At 35.0% G+C, this 25,178-nt stretch overlaps 1 protein-coding gene across 1 annotated transcript in view; it reads right to left on the bottom strand.

Annotated features, from left to right (window-relative positions):
• The window catches only part of Dhc16F (Dynein heavy chain at 16F), a 418,273-nt gene that overhangs the window by 128,603 nt on the left and 264,492 nt on the right, over positions 1-25,178 (bottom strand). Inside the window, exons 41-44 of the mRNA XM_081735970.1 lie at positions 12,403-12,626; positions 10,761-11,013; positions 6,766-6,956; positions 547-719 (exon numbers count right to left, since the gene is read on the bottom strand). Of these exons, the coding sequence (XP_081592096.1) occupies positions 547-719; positions 6,766-6,956; positions 10,761-11,013; positions 12,403-12,626 (841 nt within the window). The remainder of the gene's footprint in view (positions 1-546; positions 720-6,765; positions 6,957-10,760; positions 11,014-12,402; positions 12,627-25,178) is intronic.

Here is a 25,178-nt window from a genome sequence, read left to right as displayed (position 1 = left end):
TGTAATTTTCAGTAAATTATGGAACATTATTGTAGTCTTTTTAAAAATAGTTCGACAAGCAGAAAATGTGAATCGCAAGTAAGCTATCAATTCAAGTCACAATAATTCAAGCTCACTACAAAGCGCCTTCTACAAAAATGTAGAGTCCAAATTCTTTTTCTCTTAGGTAAATACAAACACAAACTCTGAATGAATTAAAAGGGGAGGGAAGATAATTGTAATAATACGCTTTCTTTAAATGAAATTTACGAAACAGTTAGAAAGCTTAAATTACGTCAACACATATTATTCAGAAAATTGTTTGAATCAAAGTTTAATTTTTACATCTACGAACCTTATTACATGGGGCAATTCTGTCACTTAAAGACACATTTTTTTTATTATTTTCATTCATACTGCGTTTAAAATCTGGCTGTTATTATAAGGTAATTATTACAGATATCTACACGCGTTTTTAAGTTTCTTTCTCTCCCTGTCTTTTTTGATTTCTTTCTTTTAACGAAAAAACACATGCTTGTGTCATTTTCGTGACGAAAAGATATTTACCCGAATTGAGTATATTATTAATGTCTTCCAGAAACTCTTCCATAACAATTTGAGTGTCTGTGAAAAGGAACACAGTATCCTCATTATTAACTCCTGCATTGTAGTACAATTTCCGGAGGTCGTCATGAAATGACGAGTAGTCATACCCTCTAGTCAGTTCGATCTGGAAGCATCTGTGGTCAGAAAAGGGAAAGAATGTTTACAAAAATTAGCAATTACTACTATTAAAATACACAGAGTCACAAAAACTAACAAGTACTGGCATATAGTAGAAATGAATATAACGCAAATTTTAGCTGCTAATGAGCACTAGAACTATGGGGAAAAGCAAATGGAATTGTGGATGTGGGAAAGCAATGTACAGTGGAATGCTATAGTTTCAAGATGCATTTTCTCTGAAACATACGTGGGTACAATAATTCTGACATCCCATACAATGTAAATAAGGTTGAGGTCTTCATTTTAAGCACTTCCGTATTATGCTTGCCATATTAGCTCGATATCAACTTTTTCGAATGGAAAGGGTATCACTACTGTAAGCTGTACAAGTACTGTGTAGGCTGTACACCGTTCAAGATATGAACAAACCAATTAATGCATTGCATTGTTGGAAAATTCCGTTGTTATTTGATATCCTATATGACGCTTTTCCATTTTAAAAAAAGTTGATGTAAATCCAATATGGTGGATTTCAAGATCGCAGGCATGATACTAAAGTGCCACTAAACACAGAACTCCTAACCCCATTTACATCGTGGACATCGTAACTATTGTGTCTGCATCTGTTTTAGAGAAAATTGTTCTTAGAACTACTGCATCTCACTTTACTATTGCATCTACTTAGAATTATTACATCGCTTTCTCACATCCACGTTTACATTCGCTTTTCCCATACTTCTAGTGCTCATAGCCAGCTAAAATTTCTGTTAATACATTACATTCATCCCTACTATATGTCAGTAGTTGTTTTATTTTGCTAACGCTCCGGTGAAGTGGTGAGTTCTACTTGTAAGAAGTACTATACATAAAATTCAAATTTAGTTTCCAATAACAAAGTTGTATATATTATAAAATTTTATACAACTTATAAAATATATAGATATATAAAAGACATATAAAAGAAATAATAAAATATTGCTATGCATTTAAAGCTTGCTTTAAAAAAATACTTCCTGATTTGAAAATTTAGTTTCCTCATAGCTTTTAATGTCCATTCTAAACTTACCATAAACCATGTAAACGTTAAAAATACCCCATAAAAGCTCATGCCGTCTATTTGGGGATGGATAAATGAGTGTTTTAAATGTTTAATTAATAAAAATACCTAGGAAATTCCATAAATCTCATTTCGGTATTATACGGAAAAGCTAAGATAGAATTGTTTTTATAAAAAATATGTTACACAGAGTAGAAATTTGCAACCAACTCTAGAAATATCTATACTTACTACTCATGTCTTCTTTATGTAAGAAACTACGCATCAAACCTACGCGGGATTGATGTTGAAATTTTTGAAGTAATATTAGAAATGGGAAAGAAATACAATTAACATTAGAATTAAAAAGAAAATATGCACGCATACCTCCCATCCACGAATTCATAATAAAAAAAAAAATCTCCTAATTCTTCTATGATGCCAGTATATTATTCTACTTAGCTTCAGATTTGTTAGATTAGAAATTGATAGAAAGCCTCCTGCAATCGGCGAACACGTCCAAAATTATGGTTTAGCCTTGGTCCAGTTGACCCCTGTTCTAATTTAATTTCGGGTTCTTAATTTGAATAACATTTTGGTTTCATTAATCTCACTAAAATTTTTGTATTTTGAATTTTTTGTGACAGTCCAAAATTGGATGTTAACTTTTAGTAATAAAGATGTTCATTAATTCTGGCTGATATATATTATGTTTTGCGTTCCCCACATATGTTTCCTAACAAAAACAAGAAAATTGATAAGCCCACTAATTTATAAACTGCCCATAAGATAATAATTATATTCATCTAAGTGCTTCTATACATTTTCCCTGCATTTGTTCAAAAACCAGAACGCGAGGTTCATTCAGATTTGAAACATAGTTGTTTATTAAAAAAGGCATAAGCACTAAGTGCATATATATATATATATATATATTGTATCATTATTTGAAAGTAAAATTCCAAGCTTTTATATAACCCAACAATACACTCATATATGTATTTTGTAGTTCCCTACAATGTGAACTGAAAATTTCAATTTTTAAGAAATTTGAGAATTTGGTCACTATCCCAGAAGGGTATAGTCAATCGAAGATTCAAAGATCTCCTTATTTACAAAACCTGTCATCGATGTTCGCTTTCAACGTGCAAAATTTGGACATGTCGGTTTTTTGGTACTTGTACTACAAACGAAAAAAAAAAAAAATGTAAATGTATAGAAAGTCTCATTTGCTCAGCCCAATAATGAAACATATCCTTGTTATAGAATTTTATATGTCAATTAGTATTTACAAACAATAACAATAATATGAAATGCCAGAAAATCATGACAGTATTATTGATAACAATGCATATTATTTCAGCAAGGTTGCTTAGTATATAATGTGTTACAGAAAGGGGGTGGAAAAAACCTGATGCAGAAAACCAGCACTATTCATAGTGAAGACGACAAGACAAGAAATTTAAAACTATATTCATGTTTTATGGACAACACGTAATTAGCTAATTCGAATTACTAAATTTGTAAGGTAAGTTAAAAGTAAATTATTATGTGTTTAATAATAATAATAATATAAAGTCATATTTCTGTGTAACAATTGCAGATTATATCAAATTATATATCCATCACTTTCTTATACATACATATTAATATAAGCACATAATGATAAGCACATAGTCATTACAAGCACATAATGATTAATGACCAACATTTCGTTTAGCAATTATGAATCTACAATCCTATTATATTAATGAACAAACTTTTTCATTTAATATTTTATAAGGGGTCGCAGTGGCTCAGTGGTAAATCATTTTTTTCTAGTACCTGAAGTTCCTGATTCGATCCCAGCCACCGCCAAATAGGCTTTGTGGTGGACAAACACCATGTGTGGGAGTTTTCTTGGCTTCTTCCATGCTCCTCCACTTTAGTTATTCCACCATTATCATCCATCTAATCATCTCCCTTAACCTCGGTGGAAATCATAGGACGTTAAACTAATATACTCTTAGATAGGATAGTAACATAGTTCAATACGAGTAGACCATGAAAACGACTTGATGTAAGAAAAATAGATATATATACTTGTCGTTGTTCGTTGAAGTTTAACGTCTCTTTTGAGCACCGAGGCTATTTAAGAGGTAGACTTACAGTTTAAGGTGAAATCCCAACCTGCGTAATGTGTTCGAACTTCAGTGCTTTGCCACTGGAAATCAAACCTGGGACCTTATGCTCCAAAAGCATGAGTGGTAGCCACTACACTAGCGAAAAGGGAAAGAAAAGATGTGTTTGTGCTCTAATATTCGTAAAGGTATAAACAATAGTATAGTCTGGGAAGTGTAAAAAGTCAGGAAGCGGACTGCACACTATTGAAAGAAAAACAAAAGTGAAATTATCCAATGTCTCCATCTGAAATCGAAGACACATATAGGGGAAGGTACTAGACCAACGGACAACAAGAAGACAGGTAGTTTTTCAGGATTAAGAAAGGGATGCAGGAGGAGTAGACAAAAATGTTGGTGAACATATGGTGAAGATCAACAATTAATGATCGAGATATTTCAGTTTCAGATATTTCGAATAATAACTGTGATTTTCTGTCCCGAGAATTATTCTTAGTTGCGTCAGGTGATGTAGGGATGATACCTTTAAATGTATAAATCCAACAAGACTTTCTTCCAGAATTTTTCATCTTCCACTGTTAATGTTCTCCCTACAAAAATGATTTCGTACAGAGGAACTTCGGTAATTCTAACTATATTACATAACTAAGAAACCTAAACATATTGTATGAGAAAAACAAAATACCCCCTATTGGATCTTACCGTACGTAAAGTCATTTTTGTTACCAAGCTTCCCAAGATTCATCTTTATAATATTTTACCATTTTCTTCTTAGCCTACTTACAAGTCTCTTTCCCAATATTTTCTAACTAGAATTTAATCACTTCGTTTGTATTTCCTATGGAATTGAGTCTCACGTCTATCTTAGACTACTGAACTTAATACCTATTTGAAGTTTTGCATTTGATAACTTTCTGCATTCATCTTGTTCATCATCAATATGTAATTAAAAAAATCTACAAAGTTATATTATTATTCAGCATTATTAGCGTTTAACAGAGTAAGAAAACACTGTTAAGTAGAAGATTGTATCAATTATTGTTTGTCTTCTTCGGTGGCACACATATTCCTAACAGTGGCATATATAATCATAACAGTAATGCACATAGCCCTAATAGTGACACATCTACTCATGATGGTCGCATGCATACTCATGATGGTGACGCACAGTCCTAATAGTAACACATATATTGTTAACAGTGACGCACATACTCCTAACAGTGACACACATACTCATAAGTGACGCACATACTCATAAGTGATGCACTAGTCCTAATAGCGACACACATAACAGTGACGTACAGTTCTAACAGTGCGACACATAGTCCTAACAGTAACATACATACTCTAGAGGTGGCATATCCACTCCTAACAGTGACACACATTCTCATGACGGTGATGCACATAGTCCTAATAGTGACACATATATTCCTAACAGTGACACATACTCATAAGAGTGACGCATATATTCTTAACAGTAATGCACATAGTCCTAATGGTGACATATATACTCATAACAGTGACGCACATAGTTCTAACAGTGACACACATACTCATAATAGTTCTAACAGTGACATATAATCCTAACAGTGGCACACATATTGAAGACACTGACGCACATAGTCCAAATAATGACACACACACTCATGACAGTGACGCATATAATCCTAACAGTGACACACATACTCATAACAGTGACGTACATGACCCTAACAGAGACACATATACTCATAACAGTGACGTACATGACCCTAACAGAGACATATAACCCTTGTTGTGTCGCCCGTTTAAATCATGCAAGTCATATTAGTTCCATTCTTTTTCTAAGCAATATAATGGTAATATTTTCGCGTACGCAAAGTCATTAAATTCATACTTACATTTAGATGATAATAATAAAATAATAATAATAATAATAATAATAATAATAAAACAGCCAGAGAAAACATTTGTCATTTGAAAGATCTTGTAAAAATTCAGAGAAAATAATGCCTTGTCAGAATATTTAAGAATAATAAGGTGCCGTCACCCGAACATAATGAAATAAATTTCATTTCCTTACATGATATAAAGAAAAGACGAAATCTATCTCACCTACAATTTTTAATGTTTCCAGTGTGAAATGGCCTTATACTTGCTGCATGTGGGATTTCATTAACAAATTACATAATAACAGTAAAAATAAAAATGCAAGTACTGCAAAAATCATACACTACTTTTGTAGCACATAACATGAAACTAATTACCAATACCAAACTATACCACAAATATCAACTAAATCCAGTACTTTAAAACAATAAATACAAGCGACACTGGGACCAACGAATCACAACAAACTAAATGACGCCTGTAAGTGCAATAGTGTCATCAATAAAATGGACAAGAAGTAACTCCTATAAATGTAGCAGGACACTTAACAATAAGATACAATCAACATTTAGTATAAAAATTAGCAAGTATGGAAACCTGTCAGACGAAATGAGAAAAAGATATGGAAATGCAGGGAATGACAACAAATCCAATCATTACCTCAAGTAAGTTATTGTTCCTCAAAGCACTGTGATACAACTGGAGCAGATAAATGCGAAACATTAAAAATAAAAATAAAAAATCAGTAATTCTGGGTACCTATCATATGGTCAGAAAGTTCTTTCGAGAAGATCTTCAATAATGCGATAATAATAATAATAATAATAATAATAATAATAATAATAATAATAATAATAATAATAATAATAATAATAATAATAATAATAATAATAAAAACTTCAGCGTAAGACTTTACACAGGTCTTGCTGACGTTCCATCTTTCCACTCATTTGTGTTTGTGACAAAGAGTTTATATCTTGTAACTGTATCAATTTTCTCGAAAAATATTAGAAAATGAAAGAAAACAGATCTTACTTGTATCCATTCAAATGGGCAGAAATTTTTGTCAAGCTCTGTTTCCCTGTGCCACCAAGTCCAACAAGTAAGGCATTTCCTCTTTCGGATCGAAGAATTCGAGCAACTCTAGAGGCGTGTTCCATAGCGTCCAAGAAAAACACTATCTTCATTTCTTTAGATGTACTCATATTATAGTCTTCAAGATATTCCTAAAAAGAAAGAAGTGAAAAAGGATTTACTTTTACGGAAGAGAACTGAACAAAAATTTGAGATTACAAAAGTGTTGCTAACATTTATCAATAGGTGCAAAGTGAGGCATTCAAATCCTCATACATATAAATAATACAGACATTAATTTATATTGACCCGAAGTCAACACGAAATTGTACCGCGCATCTGAATCCATTGCCACGAGATAATCAACAGTATTTCATTAGTGATGCAGTAGAAAGTATGGTCGAGAGTAGTCTGACGCCGTCGACACTGAACAGATTCTGGGAGGGGTTCATTGTGGCACTTTCCAACGCTACGTTCGCTGCGTCGCACATCGTAGAAATGTGTCAAGTGCGTAATTTTCGTATAGTTCGTACCACTGTGAATCATATTATACGGAAATATGAGGCACAGAGTCTCGGATCCACCACACCGACGCGAGCCAGCCAGAAACTGGTGTTGCATATTGTTCGGCGTATGGCGACTCTGAAAATCTCTCCACATAGCGTGTGATGACCAGCAAATGCGATACATCGCAGGCGACAATCAACTGCGCCATTCACAGCAATTTACGCTTCAGGGTCGTTCGCAAGAGCAGTGTGCACGCTCTAAAACCGTATCATAAGGCTGAGCGAAAAACAAATTGCAGGAGGCTGTCTGAACGTCATATCGCAGGTGTTCGGTGGAAATTTGTTGTCAATCTTGATGAGGCTTGGAATTACCTCAGGAACTGTGGTAAAGTTCATGTCATTACAAACAGATCTGTTGATGCCAAGGGCCGAAGCATATTCTTCCGCCAGTGCGCAGACTTTCCCAAAAGGATTCATAATTGTGCTCGGTTTCTCATACAGGTGCAAACCGCGTCTCCGAAAAGTGGAGAGAAACGTCAAAATCAATGCTGCGTAATGCCAGACTCATATCCTAACTGAAATGTACCATCAGTACCATCAACAAGCCCCAGCATTGTACGGATAAGACGTAAACCAGGTTGAACTGCACCAACGCACGACATCCAGCCCCACGGCGAAAACATTGCTGAAGAACAAAAAACGAACTAGGGCAATTCCCTTTTCTGACATCCCTATAAAGAGTCCAGATGCTAGACCCAATAGACTATTGTGTTTTCAGGCGGCGCGTGTTCCATCTTCGAGTTCACACCGTCTCCGGCTTGTGGAATATCTGTAAAGAGAAGTGGGATACAATATTCATGGTTCAGCCGCAACGCAGTCTCCTGCAACGGAAACTTCGATGTCAGGGAATAGTTAGTAGACGTGGCCTGCAGATCGAACACAACCAGTGGTGGAAACAGCATTTTCCAGGTAATACGGCTCAATATAAATGAATCAATCTCTATATTTATATTAAGATACTAGCACCTACATGTTCTGCCCCAAAATCACTCGCCTTCTTCTGACTGTTCAAACAATTTCCATGAATAGATACATTAAAAAATACGAATACAAGTACCCTGTGAATATAAACTTCCTATAAAACGTAATGTTTACTTTGAGAATCAGTTTAATATGTGGATATAAGCACTCTGGTACGACGCCAGAGAGAGTTAGGTAGTACCTCTATACATTTTGAAAAATACAAACTTAGACTTATACAGTTACAAACTGAAAAATTAAAACTTTACATTGTCAACATTTTCAAACACATGTTTTTTCTCCATTCTAATGGTATTTTGACGCAGAAAAATTAAACAATGGCAAAATTTTGTGATTGACAATGGTATTATGGTAAGTCTTACCAGTCGTTGTCAACACCCTCAAATCATTGTTTATAGTTTCCGTTTCCCTTCCTCATTTTGACAGGAAAAAATCAAACAATAGCAATACTTTGTGAATAACAATGACTTTATATACATTTATCGTAAAAATAAAGCAAAAAAACAGCAACAATAAGCAATTTTAAGAAAGAAAAAAGCAATTAAACAGCAGCTATGCCTTTACATGCGCACCTCCAAAAACCTTAGGTCAAAATTTTGAAGAAAAAAAAAAGAAGCTTATACTAAAGTCAGGACGATAGTTAATTATAATTTTAAATTGCGAAATACATATTTTATTACATATATTTTTAATCACCCTTAATACATATTGTTGCCTTATATTTATCCTTAACATATTTTAAACATGTACTGAGTTTATATAAAAAAAAGAAAAACAAAAATGTGTGAATTTGAAACAGATGCTCCAACAATTACTTAGCCTTGTGACAAATTTGAGATTCATGGTATCTTCATGATGTGCACAAGGGAAAATTCGAAAGACCTCGTATAACAACAAGTCCTGATTATTCGATTATGGTTTTAGAAAAGTGATTTGTGTATGACCCTAACGGTAACCAGTTTGGGCACCTTCAGTGACTGTATAAGCGCAGGAACCTTGTATTATGCTTTATTGTAATATGTACTAAGCTTGTGATGATTAAGTTTAACACTAACTCAACATATAGTTTTTCTCGTTAAACTAGGGAATATATATTTTTGGGAGACTCTGTGTATGTATACAGATATTGATGTAAAGGTGTGTAAACGGCAATAATGATAGGTAACAGCGTAACGTGCATTTGATACAAAGGCGTTGGTTTGTGTGGCATAATATTTTATAAATTAATATTGAAACCGGAAATGATAGTAGACTTCTACCACTTACGGCTTTAGTAGAGAGATTCTAGTGGGCACAATATATTAGTGGGACACTTAATTCATTACAGAAAACCGCTTCTCACTATCTATTATTGTTTTTACTCTATAGCGATAAAAGCTAAAACCAGAAGTGGTTCATTTCTACCACTTCCGCTTTGATTAGAGAGTTAAAAGGGAGAATGGTACCTATTGTTCGAATGGTAAATCGATTCCAAAAAACGTTTTTCGCTATCTATTATTGGTTTTGTATTATAGTGATGAACGTTAGAACCGGATGCGGTTAATTTCTGCCACTTCCGGTTTGAACAGAAGGTTAAGAGAGAACACGGTACCTATTCTTATAACGGTAAATAGATTCCAACAAATAGCTTCTTGTTATCTCCTATTGTTCTTATTCTATGTAGATCAATATTGGAACCGGAAGTTGAAATGAATTCCTATCGTTTTCAGGTTTAAGAGAAAGTTAAGGATGGAGATAAAATGTATCCTTGGGATCCTTAATCGATTGAAAAAAAAAAAAAAATAAATAAACTACTTCTGGCTCTCTAATGCCGTTTTTGCTCTATAGTGATCAGCCCTGAAACCTGAAATGGTTGATTTCCACCACTTCCGGTTTGAATATAATCTGAATCAAAAAAACTTGTTTCCTTAACTTTTGACCCCTCTGTATACTGGCCTGATCCACCACGTTGTTCTCGAGTTGATTTTGTCTCCCACATGAACAAACGGACACTGTAAACATATAAAGGAGTTTTAGTAAACCAAACTCCTTAGAAATTAAGCGTGTCTTTCCACGTTAAGTATTTTCTGGAATTGTGTTTTAATCGATAAGTAGAAATAATTTTTGTTGCGCTTGTGAGGAAGTAATACTGTGCTAAAAAAAAAAAAAAAAAGTTAAATTTTAACGACAATGCGTGCATTTCTTTATTCCTTCCTTGATCTTTTAGCTAAAAGAATTTGTCGACAATTTTATCTATTTTTGCTTCAAATTTCCTATGCCAGACATTTGAATCCATTTGTTATTGTATGTATTATACATTTTTTTAATACAGCCCTTTCAAACCCAATAAATCATTTATAATTACTCTGTATATAAAATTCTTAAGTTTCAATAATCAAATGCAGCCTTCATTGCAATTTAACTACTTACTTGAAGGATCGCTTTAAGTTTATCCATGTTTGCTATTTCGTCATATACTCTGTCAGCTTTTTCTGCACCGAACTTCATAAAATCTCCATATATTAATGGAACTGGTAGAGGCTCACCCACTTGAGGAAGCTGACAAACTTGCATACCGAAAGACTTCGACTGAATTTCTCGTAGTAAGTTATAGAAGTAATGTTGATCAGCTTCGTCAACCAATCGGTCATGGAATACTCGAAGCGCTTCGTGACAAAATAATCTGTGAAATACAGTAAATGTTTCATTTATTTGTATTACTTATCTACAATTATCGTACAGTTAGATTGTTTAAATAGTATGTTACACCTACGTTATTTGCAACAAAAAGTGACACACTGAAAAAGGTTAGTTGCTAATAGTTTACATCTACTCGTAATTTTTCTGTTATAAGACATTAAAAAAAAAAAATAAAAAAATAAAACTTACTGAGATGCAAACACCTAGAATATATTTCAAACATTTCAGACACGGGCCCAGCCCAGAATATATTTCAATAGACGGACTGTAAAGGTCATGGTACATTGCAGGCAAAGTGCAGATACGTGAAAGTTGCATCACTGAGGCAGCAGTGTGTGATGTATTTGTTAGTAAAGTAGTCATGATAATCGAAGTCTTATGTCGGCAAATGTGAATCGATTCTGGAAAAAACTACATTGCATGCTTTCCTATGCATACTTTAGTTGCTCCAGCATAATCAAACACTGCCAAGAACACAAATTTGCTGCTTGACACTCTACTGCGAATGTCACAGTGCGACGATACACAAGACGACCATCCCCGGATTCTGTATCACCGATTAAGCCACACCTAAAACAGATTCCAGTTAAACTTGTGAAAAATTAAGATATTGACTGCCGACCGACACTAAAAGAAACGTGAATATATCGACCGGTTGTCGAAATATTATTATCAGTAATATGCTTTGACGGATATTTACAACAACGAAATCCTACACTGTATAGAGCCGATAACAGCCTATGTAACTGCATTAGGAACTGTGATAGAAGCGAATACTGTCACAAGTGACGGAACATTTCAAAGTTTCTATATCAAAACCTCTGTAGATAAAACGGTATACAGCTTTTATTAAAATTACTCACAATACTTTCTTCCGTAACAAGACAACGAAGCTTATGAAACATACACATAACATAACAATTTCTTTAATTTAAAAAATACATATTTCAATGTTACACATCTCTGTTATTTATTCTTGGGATAATTATTCTTGCAAATGGACTATACACAAGCTATAAAATTGATATGCTTAAACATAAAAAAGATGATTAAATATTATAAAATAAAAATACCAGGCTTTTATAACAGATGCAAATTCTTTCAACGTCTTAAGATGTAAACACAAATATTATGTCACTATAAAGTTAAATTGTTCCAAAGCTAGTTGGTGAGACAACACATTAAACGTTACTCATATCTTTTCGCAGCAGTGTTTGACTTGTATAGCCATAAATGAAAACTATCTCTATTTTAATGAAAATGTTAAATTCCGTTCTGATTACTATTACTGGAACTTACTCGCATCTAGCAATTGTTATGCGTAGAATGAACTCTGCATTTTATGATAAAAAAAATGTCTGTAAATACTTACCTTAATATATGAACACTTTCCCTGACTGATCCAGAGTCTGCCTGCAGCACTCCTTGAATACATTTCGATAAATCTCTCAAATTGAACACGTAGTGAGATTTCGTTGGCGTCGGTAAAAGGTCGGTTGATATGCGTTGATAAATTTCTACTGCTGCGGTAACAATACTTTCTGCGTTGTCAAGCACTGCTGTCGTAAATTCCGTTAAGAAACCTTTCAATATTGACTATGAAGAATAAGAAAGACAATTATTGAAGTAGGAACATGAAAAACTTCATGAAAAACCTCACACAAAAAACTTGTCTTGTTACATGAAAAACTTCACACTGCTAGTAGTATGTTCTCTACGGACAATACAATCAGCCTGCCGTTTACGGTAGCCAGTGTGCTGGGACTATCAAAGTAAAATTACTATGTCCTCAACAGACACACAGTCAGTGGTGCAAATTTCGCTTCGAAACGGGCAACATACTGTATTTCGAGTTATCTAAAATGTTTTTTCTAAGAGGATGTTATCTTCACATTACAGCCAGCAAAAGTTACTCCTCGAATATGAAAGAGAGAATAGAGGAGAAGTAAGGAAGTTGAACAGTCTTGATTTGGAAGGAGACATAGTACGAAGACGCAATTCGCTTCCAGTCGGTAAGAGATTTTCAGACAAAGGGAAGGAAGTGTATGTAATATTCGTTGATTTAAGAAAAGGTTTTAGTAGCTTGAACTAAGTAATCTGAAAGATCCTTGGGATGGAATGAAAGATCAGACTTGGAAGAAACTTACATATGAACAAATCATTGAAAGTTGGAATGCAAGATATGATATAGGATAGTGAAGTTGGTAGAGACGTTCGACAACAATTTTGTCTTTCAGTGACATTATTTACTATCTAGAAGAGTGGCAAAGAAAAGTTTGATTAAGATACAGTTTAATTTGATAGGAGCTGAATGGACAAGCGTATTTCCTTTTCATATGACATTTGTTGCGAAATCTAAATCGAAAATTAATATAACGTCAGGAAAGATTTAGAAAACTTGCGAAAATAATTTGAGATAAAATAAATACGAAAACGATAAAATCATGGTGGCTGGAATGATTGAAGCTGTGATAGTTACAGTTGTCTCAGAAAAAAGAATATAGTTTTTAGCACTTAAATAGCATTAATAAGGAAGATATAAAATGCAATAATAAACAGAAAGCAATGTGAGAAATGGTAAAATATTTCACCATTATGATGATGAAAAGTATGAGAGTTATGGTGTTCGTGATGAGAAACGCACCGTGTGAATCACTGAATGAAGAGTTACAGAAATGGCTCAGATGTAGGATATTGCACTGTGGACGCCAAGCCGCAAAGCCGAAACGTTGACATTACAAAAAGTTGACAATATATACGAGTATTAGGGTGGATCGAAAACGATCAAAGTTGTCCAATTAAATAGCACTAGGTGTCAAAAGTTCTGTATTGACTAGTATGACATTCGTGATTTTTTTCATAATTTTTGTACTCCATCTTCATATCCTTTCAAGAGTCTTAAATGTTTGTAATTTTTATGAAAATTAGAATTTTTTGAAAGTATTATTTTTTTTTCAAGCTGCTTAATGAAAACGAACTAAGTGACGAAAGTTATATAATGACTAGAGTGAATACTCCATTCATGATTTTTAAAATCATTTGCATCTTCATTCCCCACATGGGCCTGAAATTTTGCAGTTTTTATCGTATTCTTACGATTGTGCATTCGGTTGGAATGCTTTTGTCGTTGTTTGTTACAAATGCAAATTACCCAATCATATTCGAGATATTGTCGTATGCCTTCTTTAAACACGCAGACAGAGTAGCTGGTCGGGACGAATCTACTCAAGGTTGCGTTATAGTCCCTATAGTGTCCTTTAACGAACTGCCTCATATGTCAGCTTTTATGAACGGGAAAGACGTAGAATTGATTATTGCCAGTGGCAGCCAAATTAGTTGTCTGGGGGAAAATTTGGTCCCGAAAAATGCTAAACGTTTCCGTATAAATACTAGACTTCGGGGAGTGACAGGGAAGTCGATACAAGTTTCTGAGATAGCTTTACTAAAATTTAGGATTGGTAAAAAATGGTTTACTCATGTATTCAGAGTTATTCCAAATTTTGATAATGGGCCTTGATTGTCGCCGATTTTTTGGAAAAGCACAGGGCTGTTTTAGATTACAATAAGCAAAATTTAACTCTCTTTCGATTCGGACGCCCTCCCTCAAAAACGTTGCCTCCGAGGAATTTAGAAGTCAATTTGTCAAAAGTCTTAACATCCAGGTTTGCGCAGGGATCTCGCATACTCTGGTGAAGCTACGCAGTTGTTGGGATATTTCGGGGAAGAAGTTATTATTGTCGCCCTCTCGCCGGATAGAAAAAATACTAAACATTTTTATCCCATGTGCGATAGTGAACGGAGGATGTCCCGTGGTGTATGTTACGAATCCCACCATTAAGGAGATCAAACTGCGACAAGGTACTCATCTTGGGGATGCTGAGGATTTTGTGGAGGTCCCAGAGGAGCCTGAGGAGAGGAGTTTTTCGTCGGTAGAAAAAAGCCTACCGTCCCCAGAGAAGATGGAGCTGTCCAGGCGACTTTGTGATCCTAGTCGTGTCGACGTCAATCCCGAGCTATCTGCAAAAGACAAAAAAGATTTTACAGTTTCATACGAGAATTTCCTGATGTTTGGAGTTGGTCTGAGGAGGACATAGGACTCGCACGAGGCTACCTTCATGAAATTCGTCTATCCGATCCTACACCCGTAAATAAGACGCCCTACTCAGTGCCTTATCATCTCCGTGGAGTACTCAAGCAGCAGTTAGACACGATGCTTCGTCAAGGGATTCTGAGGGAAAAAATCTCGCCCTGGAACCACCCCGTCTTGCTTATTAGGAAGCGTAATAATCAGTTTCAATTCGTAAGTGATCTACGTGGATTAAAGCTGCAATCATATCCTTCGAACTTTGCGACACCGTCGGTGGATGACATAATCAATCGTATGGCAGGTCATCTACTTTATACCTCGAGCGATTTGACCAAAGGGTTCTTCCAAATTCCGATTACAGAGGAGCCGAAAGAGTGTACAGGCTTCTCGATACCAGGCATGTCAAATTATCAATATTGTGTCCTACCTATGGGACATATCTCTTCTGCAGCAGCGCTTAATAGACTGGTCAAATTGACGTTAGCAGGCGTTCCAAGTACAAATATTATGCATTATGTGGATGACTTCTACATTTCGCGTCATCTGTAAACGAAATGGTGCATTGGTGCAAGGTCCTTTTTGAAAAACTTAGAGAACGGGGACTAAAATTGTCTCCCGAGAAGACAAAGATCGCACATTATTCTTGTCATGTTGGGACATCGTTTATCAAAATTTGGAGTGCAAGTGTCGGATCGAATCTTAGCCACGATTCAGAATTTCCAACGTCCACGCACGAAGAAGAATTTAAAAAGTTTTTTTAGGGGTGTGCTCCTTCTTGCGAAGGTATGTTAAGGATTTCTCGGAAATCGCTTATCCTCTTCAAACTCTGCTTCAAAAAGACCAAGATTTTAAGTGGGGTACCCAGCATCTCCACCAACTTACGCTTGTGCATTCGGTTGGAATGCTTTCGTCGTCGTTTTGAAGAAAGAATAGAAACTATAATCGTTAATTTGGGAAATATAGCTCACTGGTAGAATTGAGAGGTATTTGAGAAGACGACGAGCGTTTTTAGTTTGTAGGGCATGTGGGTAGAAATAAATAAGAACAAATATTTTAAAAAAGAGAGAGTTGAGAGTCTGTTTAGGAAGAAAGAAAAGGAAGGTTGTTATGGCGTTTAGGACCTTGGATGAGTATTTTGTGCCTTAGTTCCTGGTTGTGGACTTGTTGTTTCCATGTTTCGGCCTCTGTATCAAATTAGCGTGGGATTTGATATAGATTTCTTCTGCTGTTGCTCACACTCGATCCTCGTGTATTTTTCCGCTTTTCGTGTGCTACTCCCATCTTCCGGGTCCTGGGACGTTTTTATATTAACCAAAGTAGGAAGATGGCCGTTGAAATTGCGGAAAAACATTTAAAGTACGCACGTGTAAGGATTTAGGAAAGTGCAAGGTAAATGGAATATTCGACTTATTTAATAATTTGTCAACAGTTACAGAACACTTTGGTTACATCAGATTACATAAGTTACATAAATTTACCAAGAATGAAGAATGAGGAATCGTCTACTAAAGAGAATTTTGAAATGTTTGCTGACTGTCTTAGTATTCCAAGTTGTGACTGTCTCTGATCATCCAAAGAAAATAAAGAAAAAAAAGTAAAAAATAAAAAATAAAATCGTTATTAAATCTAGATTTGTTTATATACTGAATATTAATAATATGAGGGAAATCCAATATCTCTACAGTACATTCTAAGGCATATTCTAGAGTATTTAGATGGTCCTCAAAAATTTTCGGGAACTATAGGAAAAAGTTTAACCAATTGTGAAGATTTACCAATTGTTAATTTTCAAGCGATTGAAGGAAGTTTCCCGGCCATGGAAGAAAAAGACGTCAGAAACCTTAGCACAGACCAAAGATATACCGGGTGCACCATTTATAATGTCCCACCTTTATAACAAAGGAACTAAGAGGGTGACAGAAGCGAAACTTTGTACAAAGCAACTACAGGAAGGGCGACATCTATCCATGTATTGGGTAACATCACTAGGTGAACAGTGTTGCCAACCCAATATAAAGTTATGATTTTTTAAATAGAATGACCTAAATTTAATATCATAATTCGAATCAGCAATGAAAACAAAGACGAAAGAGATGACACTCGCAGATCAGTGTTGCATACATTTTGAGAAATATTGTAAAACATATGTCAAATTTAAACGCCTTTAACACACACAAGGAATGAAGTAGTAACTATTTGTGCACATTAAATGAAATACTGGGAAGAACTCTTTAAAATGACTTCAAGTTTAGAAGGATCAGTTAAACAGTGTTGCCACAACAGAAGAGAGAAAAATTGAGTTTGGAAATAGTGCAATAACTTCGAAAAGGTCCCTAGTACAGTATGGGTTTAAATGCATAGAGGAAATCTGTATGTCATAAGGAGCATCGTCACGTTTATTTGAGATCGATAAGTCAAGTACTTACTAAGATATTCGGTACTCTGTAAAAGCTGAGAATTTTGTGCTGTACAAGATGGTAACGCTGTTTCAAAATTCCCTTTTTCCCTCTGCCTTGGAGAAATATTAAAGTACTAATCTGTGACATAAGTTATATTCTGTGACATGTTGAATTAAAGCAAAATATTTAAAATAAGGAAAGAGAATATTTTTTCTGTTTCATGAATTTTGTAATGTATGTTACAAATAATTGTTTCTTGATCATCATAAACATATATTTCTTTAATTTAATTTCTTTCTCCAGAATATAAGTTGGAAAAGACAATACAACGTAGATATTAATAGGTGTAAAAATTTGAATACAAAATACATAGGCTAAGTTCTGTTAAATGGTAGCAAAATTTTTCAGATCATCCAATATTTATACGTATTGACCAATTTTAGGGGACCATACACAACTTATTTTGTATTTCATTCACCACGAAAGTAACTACAAATAATGCATAAATTGTTTTTAAGAAGTGAGTTGCATTTATGGATTCATAGGTGCCGACTCCCTTATGAGGACCCAAACGTTACGAGTAAAAGTACAGCACGTAGAAATATGCCATAAAAGCTATAATGGAACAAACACCAAACAACCCCTGTTAGATGTCCATTAAAAACAGGAAATATATCTGATCGGAAACGGAGAACCTGGTGGGTCCATGAACGATTGGATCCGTAGTGAGTTGACGAGTAAACGAAAAGAGTGTAAAAAAATCAAATCTATGCTGGATGGCCACAAAAAACAAGGAAGTATTTAACCAAGCCAGGGCTGGGCCAAAGTAGTGGAAAATCAAGGTGTCTATAGGGACCAGGCGCGTTCGCAAAGGTGGGTATGCTTGTAAACAAAATAGTGTGAACATACTGTGTAAAGAATATTCCATAGTTCTTCTGCAAATTATATACGACATCGTATTACTTAGCGCAGCGTAACTTTCTGTATAACGTCCCACGTTTATGCCATTTAGGCTAAGGGAGACAATGATTAAGGCAAGTGCCTGATGATAGAACAATTAATGGGATGAGAATGTGAGAGAAAGCGAGAGTACCCGACAACCCCATGGACATGATGTTATCCACCGCAAACTTACTGGATCGGAAATCGTATCAGGGACCCCCACGCACCAGAGGTAAGTGCTCTACCACTGACCAACCGTGCCCTCGCAGTTTAACTTTAAGAAGGCTTAACCACAGTATTTTCCTATTATAATTCAATCAAAATCTTTTGTTTTTTGTACAATGGTTCACAATAATTGAATATAGAATTATGATATACTGCAAAATGATATGTCTGAAAAGCGATTATTCTCGGAAAAATACGTGCAAACCCAAACCCATCATTTCATCTATTTGAACTGAACGAAGTTGCAAACTCATACGGGTTTTTGTCCGTATGGAGGAGGCATTTCAGCGACAGTGTATATGCGCATGGTGATAAGCGTTCCTATATCAACATCGAAACTCTATGTGGAAAGAATTCAACTGAAATTTACATTGTTTTGCGGGAGGTTTGTCGAAATAGTGTAGTGGATCATAGCACTGTATTTCGGTGCTCAGCTCGTTTCCGTGAAGGTCGTGAATTCATTGCGGACACCTCAAGATGTGAAAGACCATCAACTGCAACAGACTACACTCCTGAGATTATTGTGAATGACATTTTGAGAGAGGGTCGACGAAAATATGTAAGAAAATTGCATATGAGACCAAAAAATCTGTCACTTCACTTTACAAAATTATTGCTGAAAAGCTGAAAATGAAGACGAGATGGGTTCCGCATGATCTGAGTAAAGAGCAGCAAGCATGTTGCAAAAGAATCGCAGAAAAATTGCTTCAACGTTATCAAACAGAAGGAGATCAGCTTTCCAAACGACTGTTGCAATTGATGAAACCTGGATACGAGAGTTTGAACCAGAACTGAAGTTTCAGTCGTCACATTAAAACAGTTCAGACTCTTCACGCCCGAAGAAATTCTGCTAGCAACAATTAAACGTTTTACTCACGATGATCACGTATGATACGAATGGAGAGATGGCTACAATAGAGTGACATAGGGGACGTCTATACCAGGCGTATATTACAAGCTGTTTCTGCAAAATGTTTTGCGTCCGAAAAGTATTGAAAGAAATCCCGACATTCTTGCAGCTGGTGAATTCTGAACGATAATGCAAGGCCGCATACTGCTCTACAATTAAGAGTAGTATGGATGGGAAAGACACTTAACAAGTATGGATGGGAACTCGTACTTTCCTTCCCAATATAGTCCTGATTTGAGCCCACCAGACTTTGAATTGTTTCCCAAATTGAAAGAACCACTCTGTGAAAAACGTTTTTATTAGATTGATGAAGCTTTGAGTGAGGTGACCCGAGTGATCAGACACCTCAACAATGAAGGTGCCCTATCCAGAATACAGAATTTGCCAAATGTTGGGAAGTTGTCATAAACAAGTATGAAGATTGTATTGAACGCCTGTAAAGATATTTTGTACAATAAATTATTAGCTTGAATAACATCTTTCAGTGTGCAGAACTTTCGAAGTGACTGTCGTACAATACATTGCAAAAAATTTTCCGAACAGTTGCTAGGACATAATGTTGTACGTAGCGGTACATCTAAATACTAATTCCAAACATTAGAAGCTATTGGTACCATAACAAATAACAGTCTATGTGCCACGCTAAATAACAGTATATGAGTCTACTTTCGTAATAATATTCGCAAAATTTGCGAATCGCAAACGAACGCAGAAACGATGCAATAATTATTATTATTGCATACCGATAATCGAAGAAAAGCCATATTTTAAATTTCGTTAACACAATTCACTGCAGAATGATGCCATATAAAACATTTTAAGACATTCAGTAATTACGACCTAGTAATTGTGTATGTAAGAGAAAACTTGAACCAATGATTTTTGTGATATTAATGCAAAATTCACAAATTTTTACGTTTGCTGCAGTATCATAGAAGGAGTTTACTAAATGTATACTAAACTAAGCTAACCAAAGCCAACCTACGTATCCTAACTCATATTTTATGTTCAAGGACAAAAAGAAAGAAAAAAAAACACCTAAGTAAAATTTTAGTGAATCCCATCAGCACTATATTACAAACATATCACGCATTGTTGTGCGTGAGCCAGTGTATAGTACATTACGTCAGTCTTACTACTTGCTAGTACTTGCATTTTAGTCAATTTATTTACCTTTGAGTTTATAGTAAACATGGTGCTTTTTTACTTTTGGCGCAACAAATTTTGAAAGATTTACAGGTAAAAGTCTGTATTTTGCATGAAAAGACATAAAGAACAATTTTCTGCAAGCGATAGAGTTAAATACAAAGTAATACACCTGTATTTTATGTTTACAAGTGTAGATTACTATAGTTCGCGTCCCTCGAATTGGCGTGCGTCATCAGGCAACAAGATCGCAGTGCGCTGTTACTATACCTTCAGGGAGTAACCTATTCATTCATAATTGTCCACAAATACGAACAAAATTAATTATGAATGATTTGATTCCTCCCTGAAGGTTTAGGAACAGTGCACTGTGAGTTTATTGGTTGATGCCACACGCCAATTCGGGTGGCGCGGAGTATAGTGTAAAATTCTTACGAGTACTTTACTAGGGATAAAATAAGTGAGTGCATATAAATGATGGTTGTATTAGAAACTATTTTCCACCGGTGCTGTATTTGTGCACAGTGTACATAAGTTGTATTTTATGTTTACAAGTGGAACGCTACAAGTATGAAACCGTGACAAGTATTATTGAAACTCATATCATTACCAAAATCCACTCATTTCACTATCCTTATTTTTGCATATAGCAACCTTCGCTGACGCACCTGCTTCCTTCGGACTCACCCCCTCTCTAGATATGCCCTTCAGTTTCGCCCTGCCGTGACTCGGTTAGATAGCATTCGTGCTTTTTAGTGGCCTACTAGCAAAGGTTGTTTCTTGTTTTTTGCATTGCAGTTTTTATGCATACATCCGGACGCCGTATTTACACGCAAATCCTAGAAGAATTTTAATTTTTCAACAATTGATTATGATGGTCCCCTTGAAATTTAACTATTCCATTTGATATGTTTCCATGTCGGCCAGCGCAAATCATTTAGTAAACAATAAGAAGGAATTTGTAAAGAATTGTAATTTTTGAACAATTATTTCGAGTTGTACGGCAAAAGTAAAGCTGCACGAGAAATCTTCCTAAAAATGTACTTAAAACATTATGTCGAGCTTCATATGAAAGGCAGTAGCGCGTTTCAAACTTATTCGATGATTGGTAACTATACATTCAATAAATGAGCTGACAAATACAAAAGATAACGTGCAGTTTGAAAAGTTGGAGGCAAAGTAGAAATTTAAAAAATACACGAATTTTATGGTACATATAATTAGGTATTTCCAGAAAAAATGCCTATTTCATTGGTTCATATAGGCTACAACTCATACAGCTAACCTTTGTAGCGATTTATAATGTGCTAGCAAAATAATAATAAATAAAAAAATTGTCAGTTAGGGCCAATGACTTTAAAATTTTAAGTTCCTAAGTGAGAGTTCATCTGTACAAAGTATACCACACAAAGAAATTTGTTTCGTGACCTGATGGGTAATGCCAAAGACTTGGGGAACTATTCCGATATGGGTTACGTCAACGCAAAGCAATATTTAACATTTTGTTAGTGATCATAGGCATAGCAGTTATAATGACTTCTTGCATTTCTTGTATGAACAATTTCTTGAACAATGCTTCCGAATGATCCTCTTAGACGTGGAAACGAAGAAAGTGAATAATTATCTTGATTACACCACTAGGCTACACCCAACAGCTACAATACAGCCAAAGAAATTGCGCTCACAAATCATCCTTTGTATTGCTTCAATTGGAACACTCATGCTTATTTCATTCATTCGTGTTTAAAAAAGAAATAATAACAAGTCGGTAATATTTACAGATAATATTGAATTGTTTCGATATTACTCCCCTAAAGTTGCACGAGAATAAGTATATTCACTGCACGAAATAGCTATTAGGTAGGTCTCGTAAACGTATTTCTACCATCCTGTTAAAATTTGAATTGATATTACTAACTCAAGAACAATTTATATTCACATTACGTTTAATTAGTCCCTTCAAGGACTCAAATGGGTTTCATTTCATTGTATGTCCATTGGTTAATGTTTTATTTCATTTTAATCATTTCTTCACGATTTTTCCAACGCTGAGGGAAAAAAGGGAAATTTGAAACAGCGTTACCATCTTGTACAGCACAAAATTCTCAGCTTTTACAGAGTACCGAATATCTTGGTAAGTACTTGACTTATCGATCTCAAATAAACGTGACAATGCTCCTTATGACATACTGATTTCCTCTATGCATTTAAACCTATACTGTACTAGGGACCTTTTGCAAGTTATTGCACTATTTCCAAACTCAATTTTTCTCTCTTCTGTTGTGGCAACACTGTTTAACTGATCCTTCTAAACTTGAAGTCATTTTAAAGAGTTCTTTCCAGTATTTCATTTAATGTGCACAAATAGTTACTACTTCATTCCTTGTGTGTGTTAAAGGCATTTAAATTTGACATATGTTTTACAATATTTCTCAAAAAGTATGCAACACTGATCTGCGAGTGTCATCTCTTTCGTCTTTGTTTTCATTGCTGATTCGAATTATGATATTAAATTTAGGTCATTCTATTTAAAAAATCATAACTTTATATTGGGTTGGCAACACTGTTTACCTAGTGATGTTACCCAATACATGGATAGATGTCCCCCTTCCTGTAGTTGCTTTGTGCAAAGTTTCGCTTCTCTCACTCTCTTAGTTCCTCTGTTATAAAGGTGGGACATTATAAATGGTGCACCCGGTATATGTGGAATACTTGCATAGCAACATCCGCTGGTGACTGTTCACCGAATCTTGTATCAAGAAATCGTGGAAAATTATCCCATGCAAAATGGATCACTACTGCCAACAGAATGCTTTTAGTGTACATAAGCACTACTGACCCATCTTCGAACTTGAAGGAGCTTGTTACATTCATCATGAAAGTGTATGCTCCGATATGGTTATGTAACTCTACTGTCAAGGATGCTTCTGTGAACTTATATCGTACTGTAGCCTTTTCACGGTACTTAAACAATGAACTGAAGCTCATTGTAGACAGGACAATTCAACGCAATGGTTTCTTAGCGCATGCGGAGAATTTACTAGTTTCTGCTCGCTGAAGATCGAAAGCATATTCGAGAACTAGCTATGCGTAGTATCCTGACACAAAGTCAAAAAGCTCACACCAAACACCTTCTGTACTCATGTTCAGTATTCCAGCAATACGCGTTAGTGCTCAGGATTATATTGATCCAATCAACTGGCAAGGACGCGAAGTAACCGATCCACCCCTGTCGAACCATTTGTCGGAGGAGGATATACAGAAATGTGTAACAGAAGATTCATCTGTCCTTCCGCCTGTTTTCCACTTGCCATGTTATATCCAAGCAGTCGAGAGGTGCGTTAAAACTGTTACCAAAGCTTCGTCTGAAGTGTGTGGTGTATTAGTTCGAGATGGATATATCAGAGCAAGACATTTGGATAGGTCAATTATTTTCACATTCGAAAGAAAATTTGAATACAAACCAACGAGTTAAAGAGATAATTTCCAAAGGTAGGGTGGATGGGATGAGGGGATGGGCGGAACTCCACATGCACCCACCTCCTCGTGGTGAGTTCTGGGAACCAGCAAAAAGCTGCATATCAAAAATAATTTGCATGCAAAATTGTTATATTTACATAATGTATCTTAAAATTATGCTCAATGTATTTTTAGATAACACTGTGAAACTGCATTTTAAAACTTGTTGGAAGTAACGAAGATAAAGGAAAAATATTTTTTTAAATCATACTAGTCACGCACAAAACTTGACATCTAGTAAGATATTATTTGACAGTTCTTGGAAATTGTCAGTGTCTTCAATGAATTTTGAGATTTACCGTATAAATTTCAAAATTTTAAGGCCCCTGCAGGCAATAAGATAAAGCACAACAATTATTTTTAAATCATGGGTATTATGGTAGTGAACACAACTTTTTTCTAAGCTAGTATGAAGTGATTTGGGGGATTTTAAAACTTTTTAACATTTTAAGTGAAATTTCACAATTTATCATGAAAACTGCAAACTTTCAGGCCCCTGCGGAGAATGAAGACGCAAATTATTTTAAAAATTATGTATGGTGTAGTCAATCAAGTCATTATATAACTTTTGTCACGTAGTTCGATTTCATTCGGCAAATAATAATAATAATAATAATAATAATAATAATAATAATAATAATAATAATAATAATAATAATAATAATAATAATAATAATTTCAAAAATTCAAATTTTCATAAAAATTGCAAAATTTTAAGGCCCTTGCGGGGAACGAAGATGAAGTTAAAAATTATGAAAAAAGTCACAAATGTTATACTAGTCAATACACAACTTTTGACACACAGTGCTATTTCGTTGGACAACTTTTGATAATCAACTCCCCATTTTGCTCCATCCTATTACACATATGTACCTTTGGTCTGTGCTAAGGTTTCTGACGTCTTTTTCTTCCATGGTCAA

This window comes from Thermobia domestica, chromosome 13 (assembly GCF_964235325.1).
Source record: "Thermobia domestica chromosome 13, izTheDome1.hap1.1, whole genome shotgun sequence".
In the NCBI taxonomy this organism is placed as follows: domain Eukaryota; kingdom Metazoa; phylum Arthropoda; class Insecta; order Zygentoma; family Lepismatidae; genus Thermobia; species Thermobia domestica.
This window is presented reverse-complemented; position numbering and strand designations above follow the sequence as displayed.